The sequence below is a fragment of the Benincasa hispida genome, chromosome 7 (genome assembly GCF_009727055.1).
Source record: "Benincasa hispida cultivar B227 chromosome 7, ASM972705v1, whole genome shotgun sequence".
NCBI classification, from domain to species: Eukaryota; Viridiplantae; Streptophyta; class Magnoliopsida; order Cucurbitales; family Cucurbitaceae; genus Benincasa; species Benincasa hispida.
The window spans coordinates 28,857,814-28,872,266 of NC_052355.1; the positions used below are offsets into that span (position 1 = coordinate 28,857,814).

Below are 14,453 nucleotides of genomic sequence, written 5' to 3' on the forward strand. Positions count from 1 at the left end.
AACAATGCCAATTTATGAGTTGTAACTTATAATCGAACTCATAACCTTTGAGTCATAAATGTAAAATTAAAACTAAGGACATGTTTGGTTGAAAGAATGAAATTTGATGATAACTCCACTCATCATAAGGCCAAAGAGTTCACTAATCCCACGTCGAAAATCTATCAATTTTATGACTTATTAATTGTGCTATAAGACTAAAAAACGTTACATCTGTGTTAAATACCCTAAAACTATTCCTTTTTTTCAATTCACATAACTTTAAAATGGATTACCAGTACTAATATCCAGTTTATCGTTCCAATTTTTGATAAACTGGAAAAAAGAAAAATCCAAGATCACTATGATTTTATTATTATTATTATTGGTGTGTCAAAGGGATTACTAGGAATAAAACAGGCTGAAATTGATTTCGCTATTTTCGAAATTAGGTCCAAACAAAATCCAGAACAAAAACTCTTTTTCAAATTTTAAAATTAGCAAAAGACCAAAGAAGACAACAGGACTTTTAACTTTTAATTAATTAAATTAATCGCTGCTTTAGAGACAGTTTTCTCGTCCCTTTATATGAATTACAAAGCAGAGCAAAACAGAGCAGAGAACACAGAAGCAGAGCAAGGTTTGCTTTCTCTATTAATTTTCATTCTTCTTTTATCTTTTCACTCTTTTCATCATTCGTAATCAGATCAAATTATTCTATTTTGTACCGCTCTGATTTTGTTATCTCTCTTAATAACCATTATCTTGCAGTCAGATCGTTTCTCTGAAACCTCCAATCGTCTCTTGATTTTGTGTTCTGGTAAACCTTCGCGTCGATTCATTACCAGTTCTTTTGTTTGGAGTGTCCGTGTTGTGTGATTTTCATCGGATATATTATTTTTTTCTTTTGCTTCTGATTCGATTTTTAGTATGTTCGATCTCTGTGTTTGAAGAAGGAAGGAGAAGATGAAGAGTTCTGTTTCGGAACAGAGTTTTTTGTATGAGAGTGAAGACGAAGAAGAAGATCAGGAGAATGTAGTGAACAAAGATGAAGAAGATGGAAACGATTCAGACTCTTCCGATGTTTCGACTGAAAATCAGAGACCAAGCAAGCCTAATTCGTACACCACCGCTTGGCCACAAAGTTACAGGTATTTCAATCTCTTCTCATATCAATAAATCAAATTCATAGCATCGTTCTTTGAAATTATACTGAAAATTAGAGATGAAGAAAACCCTAAACTGTTCAATACTCCATTAATCCGTAGAAAATAATCTCAGTCGTTCACGGATGATCTATTTTTTTTGCTCGCCGTTCTTCAACTGAAATTGGATTCAATTCGCTCACGCTTTTTGCAGACATCATCTCTTTAGTCAGTTTTGTTTTCGTCACAAAAAAAGTTATGCCGACAACAGAATTTGGGGATCGTTTCACATTCTTTTCTTTTTCTTTTTTATCTTTTGGATTTAAATTTTTGCGAAAAAGTTTACAATTAATAAATAAATAATTGATACTTTTTAAATTAGTTAAAATATTTAGTTTTATATTATATTCGTGACATTCTTTTGATATAATGAAAATGTCTAATCACTCATAATATCGACATTTTGATTTTGTGATAATGTGAAAATAGCAATGAAATTTTAATATCAGCTAAAAGACAGTTTGCAACTTGTGATTGAAATAAATCTTATTTTAGTTGAAATTGTCTATTTATTCTATTTCCTACCCATTTAAATAATATATTTTGATTCCTAAAGTTTGTACGGCAGTCATTAAATCTTGTATAATATTTAATTAATATTTTGGTGACATCATATTCGTGTGTATTCTAACTTTTAATTCATTATGATATTTATCCTGTCAATATGTGCATGCATAGCTTATAGCTAAGAGTAATATGACATATATTTCGCATTTTAATCGGGTAGATTCAATTCTTCATACCTTATTTATTTATTTATATTAAGTAATAAATAAAAATTATAGATTCAAATCTTCCCACCTTATATTTTATATATTAATTAATAAATAAAAATTTATCTCTATATTCCATTAGTCCGGTAATATGAAAGTTTACTTGAGAACCTCTGACGTAGACCATTATTCAAACATATTTCTTTTAGTTAAGTTTTAAAATTGAAGGCTTATGTCTATTTACTTTCTAAGTTTTGAAAAAAAAAATAATTGGAAGTTTATGATCCTATTACACATGTATAAATAGAAAAAAATGTCAAACTATTTATAAAAATAACAAAAAAGATATTGATAGACTTCTATCAACGAATGTTAAATTTTTGCTATTTTATGTAAATGGTTTTACTTATTTTTTTATTTTTAAAAATCCTCCTATAATTAATTTTAAATTTATGAGAACGGTCAGTTTTTAATAATTTTGAATATGTAAGTAATATTACAAAATTAAAGATCAATGCTTGGATACAAAATCGGAAATTTGTATACCTATGTGACATTTGAAAATGTTAACTGAAATTTAAAAACAAAAGATTCAATAAAACATAATTGTATTTTACATTTCATTGTATTTGGTAGCTGATTTAAAAATCAATTTAACTAATGACTCAATCTGTGTTTAACAATATTTTATAAACTAGTCCTAATTCTTACTAAATATTATGCTGAATAAATATAATTACTATTTTATAATATTATATAATTTCTCACATATATAATATAGCACGTAATGAATGGAGTTTATGATATGTATTAATATTTTTTTAAAAAAAAAATCATTTTCAATATAATTTTGCATCTTAGAAGCTTAAATTCAAATTGGGGATACATAGAAAACAGAATTCGAAGGTCAGTCGACGTAATTTTGAGGTTCCCTTAATAGAGAGATTATACTTCTAATTTTATCAAAATTAAATCAATTATTATAGAGAAAAATGTATTAAACTTTGATGATTTGTACTTTTGGTTAACACTGAATTTGGGTTCTATCGATAATATGATTCAGGCAGTCGATGGATATGCTGGGCAGTGTGCCATCGCCTAATATTGGGATACTGGGAACGTCATCTTTATCAAGATGGGGCAGCTCATTTCTGTCCTCCTCCTTAACACGACGGCACACTCCAGAATCGTTAACTTCTTCCACAAAACCGCTGCTCCCCACGGTGGATGACGAGAATAAAGACGAGCAGCTGCCGCCACCACCGCTGTCGCAGCGAGTTAGCTCTCACTCTTTGATTCTCCCTTTCACTTCAAGGAGGCCATCAGCCATAAAAAAGGATGACAGACCTTCCAAAGTTCCACACGAGTTTCCCACTGCACGTCGAAGCACATTCAGTCAAGCTATGCTTAATGGTAAGTCCTAATTAAATGAAAACATTATAATACAAATTTATGTTTTACATTTTGGTGGAGGCATGCGATCGTAACAGGTAGATGTACGGCCTATGAACCCACGAAAAATGGTTTATTTAGGTACTTTTATTTTTGTTTTTTAATATTATTTAGGTAGTTTCTAGATGGCCTCAAAATTAGGACTTCTCCATCAGTGGTCTAATGTCTTAGGCATGGGTGTCTGTTTCTGGTAGCGTCTTAGTTAGAGTAACTTGGGAGAAATTTTCTGGTGAGGCGGTCAAGATGGGCAGGTACTTTCTTAAAATTATATTTTGTGATTGTTAGGAGATAAGTTGATTTTTTAATCAGTTTGGGACACGCATAAAAAAAAAAAATTAAAAACAAAAATATTTAAATTGAAAAGTAAGAAGAGTTTGCAACGTCACAAACTAGGATAGAGAAAAGGGATGGAATGCAATAGGTTTAGTCTATGATTTTTTATTTTATTTTATTTTGTGTGTGTTTGTGTGGGTGGGGCTGTTTTACTGAAAAATAATTTTCAAATTCAACTCATGATTTCAAGTTCTTTTTTGTATTCATCACTTCTTGAGAATTTTAGCATAATCTTCTTTTGAAAAGATGATTTTTTTTTTTCAAATAGATATCAACCTCCCAAATTTCATGTAAAAAGACATTATTTTATATTATTATTTAAAAAAGTGTATATTTGTTGTTTAAAAAAAAACGTTACCTTCTACATCGAGTACAGGCACATGGGATTTGTTATTGTTTGATTGGGTTTGTCAGCATTTGATTGGAACAGAACGAGAGGGCCCAACCACGTGATAGTTTGCATGCCATCCCATCCTTCCCGTTTTTCACTCTAATTCAGCAGCTGGTTTTACACAATTGGGGGATGCTTTTTATTTGTCCTTTCCAATATATAAAGCTTGCCTTATCCTTTGTTCCTTCTCTCTTTCTACAAAAACGGCTTGAAAATAATTGATCTTTTGCTGAAGTAGCTTAGACCCTGTACCAAAAATATCATAGTTGCGGCGATTCTTTAAAGTTTGGCCTATGGCAAAATAACTTAGTCACGTGGCTTTTATGCTCTGCTCACTTTTTTTTTCTCAATGACTGTTTTGCGTGTTCAGTGTTGACTCATTACTGACAAGAACCTTACCCCACACTAACACACACATGGAAAAGCTTCACTAGAGCACTACATAAAAATTGAGCACCTGAACCGAAATCAGGTCTCCATTCACTTTTGCCTGCAAGCCATATTGAGATCGACAGTGGAAATATAATATACTAAGTTAATAGGATTCCATCGGTTAATAATTAAGATTATTTCGGACATGTCTAAGAAATTTTAAAATAGTTAAAATCACTTTTCTAATTTTTAGATCATTCAAAACATACCTTTAATTATTCAGAATTGATTTGTGGTTTAATTTTACATTTTTAAACAAAACTTACATACTATTAAAATTGATTTTGCTAGAAGCGAGAATGTTGTTGGAGGGCTTATGTGCGATTGTGCATGAGTGGTATGCCAATAATCCTCTTATTGAATTGGAATCGAATGTGATGGAGGTTATAGAACTTTTGAAAAAGGAAGAGGTTTCTTTTGTTGAGATTGGAATTCTCATTGAGGAGATTTTTTTTTTGTTGGGAACGTTGTTAATATTGTTCAATTTTGTCATATTCCTCGCGGAGAACAAATTTGATCATGATGTTTTAACTTTAACCTCCTCTCAATGATGCTATTTGTTCTGAAAATATGTTTTTCCACTCTCATTATATGTGGGTTTTTGTTGCTTTTGATTTGATGGCTTTGTTACTTGTTGAAAATGATAAAAATGATTTAAACCATTTTAGAATTACTCACAAATATGTTATTCTCATGTCACGGCACCCTGACATAAACCACACACATCAAATAACTCAGGCTGTTTTGAGGTACAAGTTCGACATCTCATACTTGTGTGACGTGATTTGATGACAGATTTTGAAGAACTGTGTAGCTTGATTTGGATAACTTGTGTTTGAAATGCAGGTATGTGTAGTTGTGGCTTGAGAATGGTAGGACCCATCGTAAGTATGAAAAAATAAAAAATAGTGGGTCCTTTACTTGAAAAAAAAAAAAAGCTTGAATTTATACTATTTTTAACTGAATTTGAAAGACATTGAGAGGCCCCCGCACCTCATTAAGATCATGTTGGCATACTCCTCCTAAGTGAAACTGTGTGCTTAGAGGTTTCCTAAAACTGCAATGAAGGTTTTGTTAGCAAGGCAATTGAAGTCTTTATTTCCTATTGGTGACGAGATAGAAAGGGAATGACTGTAGCCAGAGCTAGTTGGGTTGGGGTGAAGAGCTCTAACGAGGACAAAATTTTCTCAACTCCAATCAACTTGCTGCTTTAAGGGGTCTTCCTACTTTGTATAGATATATCATATATGTATAGGCTTCAACCTTTTGTCTTGACAATAAAGAGTTGCTTATGGGTCAGATGTCTTTTTAACCTTATAACTAGTATCCCTTCCTTTTAGATAGCTCATTGCACTCATTGACCAAACGGCCCCTAAAAGGTAAAGCTGTATTATTAAGATTAGTCAATGAGTAATTAAATTAATATGTGAGATTGAATATGGTGATGATGATGATACAGGCGGAAATGTGCTATGTGGGGTTGGAATACTAACGACGCCTTATGCAGCGAAAGAGGGAGGATGGCTTGGACTTTCCATTTTGTTAATATTTGCTGTGATCTGTTACTACACTGGACTCCTCCTCCGTGACTGTATGGAAAGTAGACCCGAGCTCGATACTTACCCTGACATTGGCCAGGCAGCCTTCGGCACCACCGGTCGAATCGCCATCTCGGTATGTCATACAAATCTTAAAGTTTAGAGACTAATTTTATAATTTATTCTAATTTTAGATGCCTATTAAATACAACCTGGAAAGTTAAAAGGACTTATTGTAACTTAACCAAAAGTGTATAAACTAACCATGATTTTGTTTTGTAAAGTGGGATTTGAATTTAAGCGGGTAACTAAGTTGTTTTTGTTTGCGGCTGTGGATGCAGATAATATTGTACCTGGAATTATACGTAAGTACAGCTGTCTCCATTGAGTGAGTACGTGTTTTTTGTTTTGTTCCGTTTTGATTTGATTTAAATCAATGATTGCTGGATGTGTTGGTGGGTGATTTTGAAATGTTGACTAATTCAACTAGGGTTTTGAAATTTTTGGTTAAATTACCATTTGGACCGGATTGTTTTGAATTAATTTATTTTATAGTTTTGATCTGGTTTCTCAAATTTTAAAAATTCTAATTTTATTGTGGGGTTAGGTATCCAGCGATTTTGAAATAGTAGTTTGTTTTTTATTTACTAAGCTATGCTTGGACATCTTTACCGTCTTTTTTTAATCTCACTAAAAATTATGATATAAACTAACTTTCTACCCCTTCACTAACCGTCCAATACTCCAGAAAAGTATACTTTTCTCTCTCTCATATTAATGGAATTGCATTGGTTTAATATATATGTAGGCTCATTTTCATCAGCTATGAAAATATATATTTCATTCCGTTTCTTAGAATAATTAGTATTCCAGGCATAAGAATTATCTTGAATCTCCCTTATTATAATGTTCTTATAAGAGAGTTACTAGAATTTTATCTTCTTTCAGGCTGCTTGTATTGAGTACATAATCTTGGAGAGTGATAACTTGTCTTCTCTATTTCCAAATGCCCATCTAAATGTGGGTGGATATGAGTTAAATGCACATCTTTTATTTGCTTTGATGACTGCTATTGCTGTTCTTCCTACTGTTTATCTCCGGGACCTGTCTGTTCTTAGCTACATCTCTGGTAAGTGGTAAAGAAAATACTACTCTAGGATAGCAGAATTACATTTCTTGAATTATCATCTCCATATCCCCTGCTTTTCTTTCATTGTTGATGCTGCAGCTTTGAATCACTACTAAGTATCTATTCGTATTTATTGAACTTTACACGACTTGAAACACTTTTGTAAATACTTCCTTAGGACACTGGTTAGTTAGAGCTCCTACTAACTTTTTGCTAGTTGCTAAATTTTATTTCTTTTTGGCAAAATTATGAAAAATACCCTTACACGACTTTGCACTTTTTGTTTCAACAATACCCAAAGTTGTGAAAATACCACTAGCTTTTCGTAAACATTTCAAAATTACTATAGAAATTTATTTAAATTGGATGAAAATTAGGACAATGAGTAATTAAATTAGAAATCAGAACCAGAACATTGTCATGTCATTTTTTCAGGCGATTGTCACTCACCCATTCCAGATCTCAATTTTCTTCAAACATTCTTGTGTATTTCTATTATGTTTGGGACAATGAGCCCTCCAACATATCTTGATATAATATTGTCCACATTGGACAATAACTCTCAATTTTGTTTTTGTTTCGCCAAAAGGTCCCGTAAAATTGGAGGTAGTTGTCTTTACTTGTATACCATGGATATTTCTCTTACCTAGCAAATGTGGGACTTTGTTTACACTTTGACAATCCTCCCTTCAAATGAAGGACCACCAAAAGCCTCCCCTTGAATAGTCATCTATTCGTATTTACTCTCAAGCAATCATTATTAACCAGCCAACTCTTCTTCACCGGAGTCCATTCCCTGTCCAATTAGTTCGACCACAAATCACAATGACTATGTCTTCGAGGCACACGTTCACGAATAAGTGTAAATGCATGGCTTTGATGCCACTTGTTAGGGCAACAAACCCTTCAACATATCTCCATAATGTTATAATATTGTCCACTTTTAGCATAAGTCAGAACTTTTCTGGCTTTGTTTTTTGTTTCATGCAAAAGGCCTCGTGTCATTAGACACAGTTCTTACTTATATACCATAGATCTTCCTCTTATTTAGCTAATGTAAGATTTCGGACGTACTCTAAGGATAATTTTGAAATGTTGTAAAAGGTCCAAAATAGTTTTGCAAGTTTTCAAATAATAGATGTACTTTTTAAACAAGTGATACAGTATAGGATTACATGTTGTAAGAGCAATGGTTGGACTTAGCCCCATAGATCTTTCCCTTACACAAAAAAAAAAAAATGTGGCAACTTCTCCACATATCACCATAATGATATGATACTATCCACTTTGGGTATAAACCCTCATGGCTTTACTTTTGGTTTCAAACTAAAAGGTCTCAATACCAATGGAGATAATTGTCTACACTTATATACCCACAATTCCCTAATCAATGTGGGATTTTGTTCGCACTCCTAACAATCTTCCCCTTTGAACAAAGTACCACTTTGAACCTCTCCTCGAACATATCCATCCACTTCCAACTATGAGAACTTGCTCTAAATCCGAAGGCACCTCTATAGTTCATCTCGGGTTACTTGCTCTTCTACCTCGAGGCACATCCCATTCATCTTAGGTTAATATCCAAATAGAGCACATGAGCACGAGCATGATTACACTTGCTCTTGTCAAGGTAGGGGAAACCAACAAAGTTACCCAAATAGAGCACGAACTAGACTCCTTAAATTTCTTTGTTCATTATTTGAGGATTTCACTCACACAACTAGGTTAGGTTTAGGCTAAGGCTTTGATACCAATTGATAAAGACAACCGACCTCTACATATCTCAACAATGGTATGATATTTGTCTACTTTAAGCATAAACCCTCATGGTTTTGCTTTGGGTCTCACCCTACAAAGCCTCATACTAATGGAGATAATTGTTCACCCTTATATACCCATGATCATTCCCTTCCCTAATCAATATGGGATTTTATTCACACTCCTAACAGGTCAGAGCCTACTTATCTACTAAATGCAAAGAGAAATAGATCAATGGGTATACATGACTAAACCAAATAGTTAGTGGGAGATCCACACTAACCGATGTATAGGGAAGTATTATTGTTCTAAAACTGTTATCTTTAACGTCTTGTTTGCTCTTTATGGTGATGTTGCGCTATCATATTCAATAATTTTATAGAGAGATGGTTATAAACATACGTGGACCATCCATTTTGTTATTTCAGCTGGTGGAGTTATCGCATCAATATTGGTTGTCCTATGCTTGTTCTGGATTGGGTTGGTGGATGGTGTCGGTTTCCAAGGGAAGGAGACGACAACTTTACTGAATCCTGCAACCCTACCCATTGCTGTTGGTCTTTATGGCTTCTGCTATTCTGGACACGCTGTTTTCCCCAATATTTATAGTTCAATGGCAAAACCAAGCCAATATCCTTCAGTTCTCTTAACATGGTAATTTAAAATGCTGAACTATGATTAGCTATATATATGTATATAAGCGTGACCTTTTTATGCAGATTTTAACTTCATAACATCTTCAATGACCACTTAATGTGAACATAAAGACATCCTCTTTGTGAAAATTTATTGTATTCACTCAAAATTCTCCCTCTGATTTCTTAAAACTTTTGTACCTCTTTTCTCACTCTCAGATTAGAGAATACAAAAAATAAGTTTAATTAGAGCTAGTACACCTAAGTTTATAGTACTTGAAACAAATGATATAAGCCTCTTTTATAGTGTTTGAAGTTCATCACTTTTTTAAACCTTTTTTTATGTGTGACTGCTACTCTTATAATATTTTGCAAAAACTCTGCATAGACCCTGTAGATGCATGGCTAAGATGCTTTCTTTACTAAATTCGATGAAGTGCAGTGTGCCATCAGGCAGCGGTTTGTTCACCAAGTCAATTAATGAATATGAAGTTTCATGTCCTCCTGTGAATAAAACCATTTCACATTATTATGCAGTTTCATTGTTTGTACTTTGATGTATGCGGGAGTTGCTTTTGTGGGATATTCAATGTTTGGAGAGTCAACGATGTCTCAGTTCACTCTCAACTTGCCGAAGAACTTGGTTGCATCAAAGATCGCCGTCTGGACTACGGTATAGTCACTGTGCAACTTCCCTTTTTCAATGATGGCTTTCGTGAATTAGAAGGAAAGGATAATTTGTAAGTGAAAATTACATATATGTGCTTTAAATTAGCGATGTTCATGGGTGGAAACAGGAATGGAGAATACACTTTAAGAGTTTAATTTATGGAGATTTTTTTTCTACTCTCCCTCCCTCATTCCCTGCTTCAGGGGGATTCTTCTCCCAATAGGGGCAAATCGCGGGACCCGTCCTTTGAGGAGAATGGACATCCCTACTTCAAAAATTTGAGATGCTGTTGATGGTTTTATAGGATATATGGAATTTACTTTTCAATTTTAATATTCACAGCTAAGTAATGCAGGTTATGAACATTAACATGTTCTGTCCACCAGTTTCCCTTGTTCTTTTTAACTCTGTGGCTGAGATTTGTTGTTTGTTAATCCTATTCTCTGTAACAGTGGCTAATACTTCGTCTCTGATTTTGTTCTTTGCAGGTGGTTAATCCATTTACCAAATATCCTTTTGTCTTCCATTGTAGATGAAACATAAGTGAGATTATAGATGATTCAATGGGCTATATTCCAATTTCAGTTCAATTTGATGTTATATATTAAATGGTGTTTTGGAACACAACCAACACTGGCTAGATAAGGCAAAGATCATAGGGTATACAAGTGAGACACAATATCTAAAATGGCAAGAGGTGTTTTGTGGAAACAAAATGAATATCATAGGTATTGTAGAGATATTAATAAATGGTACTATCAGAGAAGATTTAGGAAATAATTTGGACAGATGTAAGCCAATTTCTTGTGATGAATTTTGAAAAAGAATTGAAACAAACAAAAAGATAAAAGGACACTCTGGAGACCTAAAGCAGAGAGGTTGGTCTTTTTTGTTTGTTTAGGTGAAATCTATAATCTTTCTGTTAAATGAACAACAGATGATTTTTTCTTAATGAAATCTCTACGTATGCATTGACGTTGACTCCAATTGCATTGAGTCTGGAGGAGCTGATTCCATCAAATCATCCCCAGTTCTTATTATTCTCAATCCTTATTAGAACTGCTCTTGTCATCTCTACCTTGCTTGTGGGCCTTGGCATTCCTTTCTTTGGTAAGTACTTACCGAAAAGTATTGACTTCTTACTGATATCTACATTGAAGAGTCATATTAAAGATTGTTTATGTTTATTATCTGTCGCAGGTTTGATTATGTCGCTCATCGGGTCACTTCTGACAATGTTCATTGTATGTTTTCTGCACAGTATGTGAGTTTGTATATCATTATATATAGTTTATAACATTAAAACTTCTCATTCGCAGAGTTTAATACTTCCTTGTGCTTGTTTCCTGAGCATCCTTAAAGGAAAAGTAACGCGTTTGCAGGTAATGTTGTTCTTTTGTTGTATTATTGATATATAAGTTGTGTGAAAAATATATAACTAAACTTGAAAAATGGCATTTTGAGTTTTTTTAGTGAAGTCGTTGAGTTATGCTCGTCAACAATACATCTCTTAGTTACCAACTTAAACATAACTTGTTGAGATATATATTGCGGTGAAGATATTAGAGTATGTTATTAAATTAGAAAAATAAAAAAAATAAGTAAAAGAAAGTGCGTGAATTTTCTCTAACATATTTAAAGTGGGTTATTTTTGTGCAGGGAATAGTGTGTGGGATAATAATGATAATAGGGCTTATAGCAGCGGCTTTTGGAACGTATTCATCCGTTTTAAAAATCGTCCAGAATTTGAGTAGCTGAGAAATTTGGGTTGCATTATTTATGCATCAAAATATGGCAATTTATCCACCAGCCTGCATTATTTATATTTATTGTTCTTCCTTTCCAATTCTAATTTTGACCTTTTTTTTTTTTTTTTTAATTTCACCCTTTTTGATAGTTATGCAATTTTTGTGATGGTGCAAGGGTTTTCAGTATGATCATTTATAGAGTTCTATGTGTTGTGTTTTTCTTTTTGTTGGGAAGTTTTTCGATATATTTTTATTCTTTTTGTTTTTGACAAACATGTGAGTTGAGAGAATCGAACTTCTTATTTCAAGATCGATAATATAAATATCAGTTGAATTGTACTCATTTTAACGTGTTTTTATTTATTGCTTAAATAAGAATTCACATTTTGAACTTTTTTATCGAAAACATGTCCTTAATGACTAAGGTCAACTTCTATAATTTAAACTACTAATTAGTTAGGTCGACTAAAGCTCAACTTAAGTTCTATACAAGTTTTGTCCAAAGTCAATTTTTGATTGATCTAATTGAGTTCAACTAATTTATTCATTGGATTGGGATAGTGCATGAACAAACCAATGAACTTTTTATGGGGAAAATCTAATATGTATATGCATAGTGCACACCTACTCTATAATAGGTTAAAAATCATTTTTAATCACTAATTTTCGTAAAAGTAATAATTTAGTTCCTGAATTTTGGTTTGTAACAATTTAATACTTGAATTTTGGTATGTAACAATTTAGTTATTGTAATTTCAAATTTGTAACAATTTAATCTCTATTGTAGAAATTAGTGTAAAGATTTAATGAAATTTCTTACTTAAATAAAATAATATATTAATTAGAGACTTAATGTTTTTATCAAACACAAAATTTACTTGGAAAATCTATTGAAATATTGTTCTTTTTAAAACTATTTAGAAAAATATATTATAGTTTTCTTTTTAATTTCAGGATGTCGAGTTTTCAAAACTCAACAAAGGAAGTTGAGTGTTCAAAACTTGACAAGGATAAGTCGAGTTTTGAACACTCCACTTCTTCCCATTTTATTATTGTTTCATTTTTTCCCTTTTCCATTTTATTATTTTAATATTCGACCTCCCTTTTTCATTTTATTATTTATTATATTCGACTTCACTTTGTTATTATTTTCGACTATCGTTTTCTTAACTTTAACTCTAGGAAATATCTTAGAAAATAATATCTCATTCTTGTTTTATTCCATAATTTAAAAATAATAAAATGTAACCTAAAATATTCATATTAATACAACTATTATCTCATTTATTTAAAAATAATTTTAAAAAATCAATGTGTCCGACAAAATCAATGTGTCCCACAAGGCAGACGTTGTCGATTTCGAGTTAGTTGTCGTAGTCGACTTCGAACTTGAGGTTGCTCTGGTTCATCTTCATGTTGCTCTGATACTTTTGCAGGCGCTTCATAATATAAATATTCATTATGCTCTCCAGGACAGCAACCATGTCCATGTACGTATGAAGACGATAGGTCAGCCTGTGAATCATAATATCCTAAACCAAATGATGGTATCATCATCATCGGACTAAAATAATCAGTTTGGCTTTGCGTCTGCATCATAGGAGGCAATTCTTCCACATTGTGGGCAACCTCATCAAACTCATCTTCTTCTTCTCGAACAAGTCCTCTAAATCTAGGAACTGATGAAGGAATAAAAACTATATCGTACATATCATGTATCTTTTTCATATAGCTCTCGTTGTCATTGCATATAAGAACTTGGTTCGGATCATTTGCAACATCACGGAGTCTACTATTGTTCGATCTCTGTGAATTATAAAACAATTAGACAATATTTAAAATAAAGTTAAATTAAAAATAATTAGATAATATTTATTTATGTACCAGATGACCCACAGCTGCTCCCGAACGAGTAACATAATGCTTGGTAATATTATTATACCAGTTGATGTAGTTTTGAAAGACATCCCTATCAAACTGCCCAATAGAAACCCCATTGCAATAAACCTTACACGATAGTGCCATCACACTACCAAATGTGCAACTTTGCAGTTGGGGTTCAGTATTATAAAGGGGTGGGATATCCTGTTGAAAACCGAATTGTCTCACTACCCTATCAGGAAGATGCCACTCACCAATGTGAAAATATATGAGAGGACTCATCGCCTGCCATATGTTTTGACCGGTTGTACAGAAATTGGGCAAAGTGTCTATAACAACTTTGTAAGGCTCCTAAATCATCTAAAACACACAATATTATATTAAAAAATATTAAAAGCAAATAAAATAAAAGTTTGTATAAAAAATTCAATTTGGTTCACTATTAATGTAGCTGATTAGGTTGAAACAGATCAAACATGTATCTATATTGGCTAACTACATATGTGGTTGTCCTAGTCACACAAAATTTGTCTCTCCACCTAAATTTTTAAATTAATAATTTAGATTTTTAATTAACTAGATTAGTCAT

At 32.5% G+C, this 14,453-nt stretch overlaps 1 protein-coding gene across 5 annotated transcripts; it reads left to right on the forward strand.

Annotated features, from left to right (window-relative positions):
- The first annotated feature begins 507 nt into the window (after positions 1–507).
- Positions 508–13,702, forward strand: LOC120080814 (amino acid transporter AVT1C-like). 5 transcript variants are annotated; one of them, XM_039035459.1, is made up of 14 exons: positions 508–619; positions 751–799; positions 909–1,130; positions 2,961–3,310; positions 5,965–6,179; positions 6,385–6,408; positions 6,992–7,172; positions 9,359–9,584; positions 10,103–10,238; positions 10,724–10,743; positions 11,200–11,345; positions 11,436–11,479; positions 11,555–11,617; positions 13,420–13,701. In XM_039035459.1, the coding sequence occupies exons 3-14, from the start codon at positions 946–948 to the stop codon at positions 13,549–13,551; spliced, it is 1,722 nt and encodes a 573-aa protein (XP_038891387.1). In that variant the 5' UTR covers positions 508–619; positions 751–799; positions 909–945; the 3' UTR covers positions 13,552–13,701. The 5 variants fall into 5 exon arrangements, with proteins under 5 accessions (XP_038891387.1, XP_038891391.1, XP_038891389.1 ...); XM_039035463.1 differs by having other exon boundaries at positions 13,456–13,701; XM_039035461.1 differs by having other exon boundaries at positions 509–619; positions 936–1,130; positions 13,420–13,702.
- Positions 13,703–14,453: the final 751 nt, after the last annotated feature.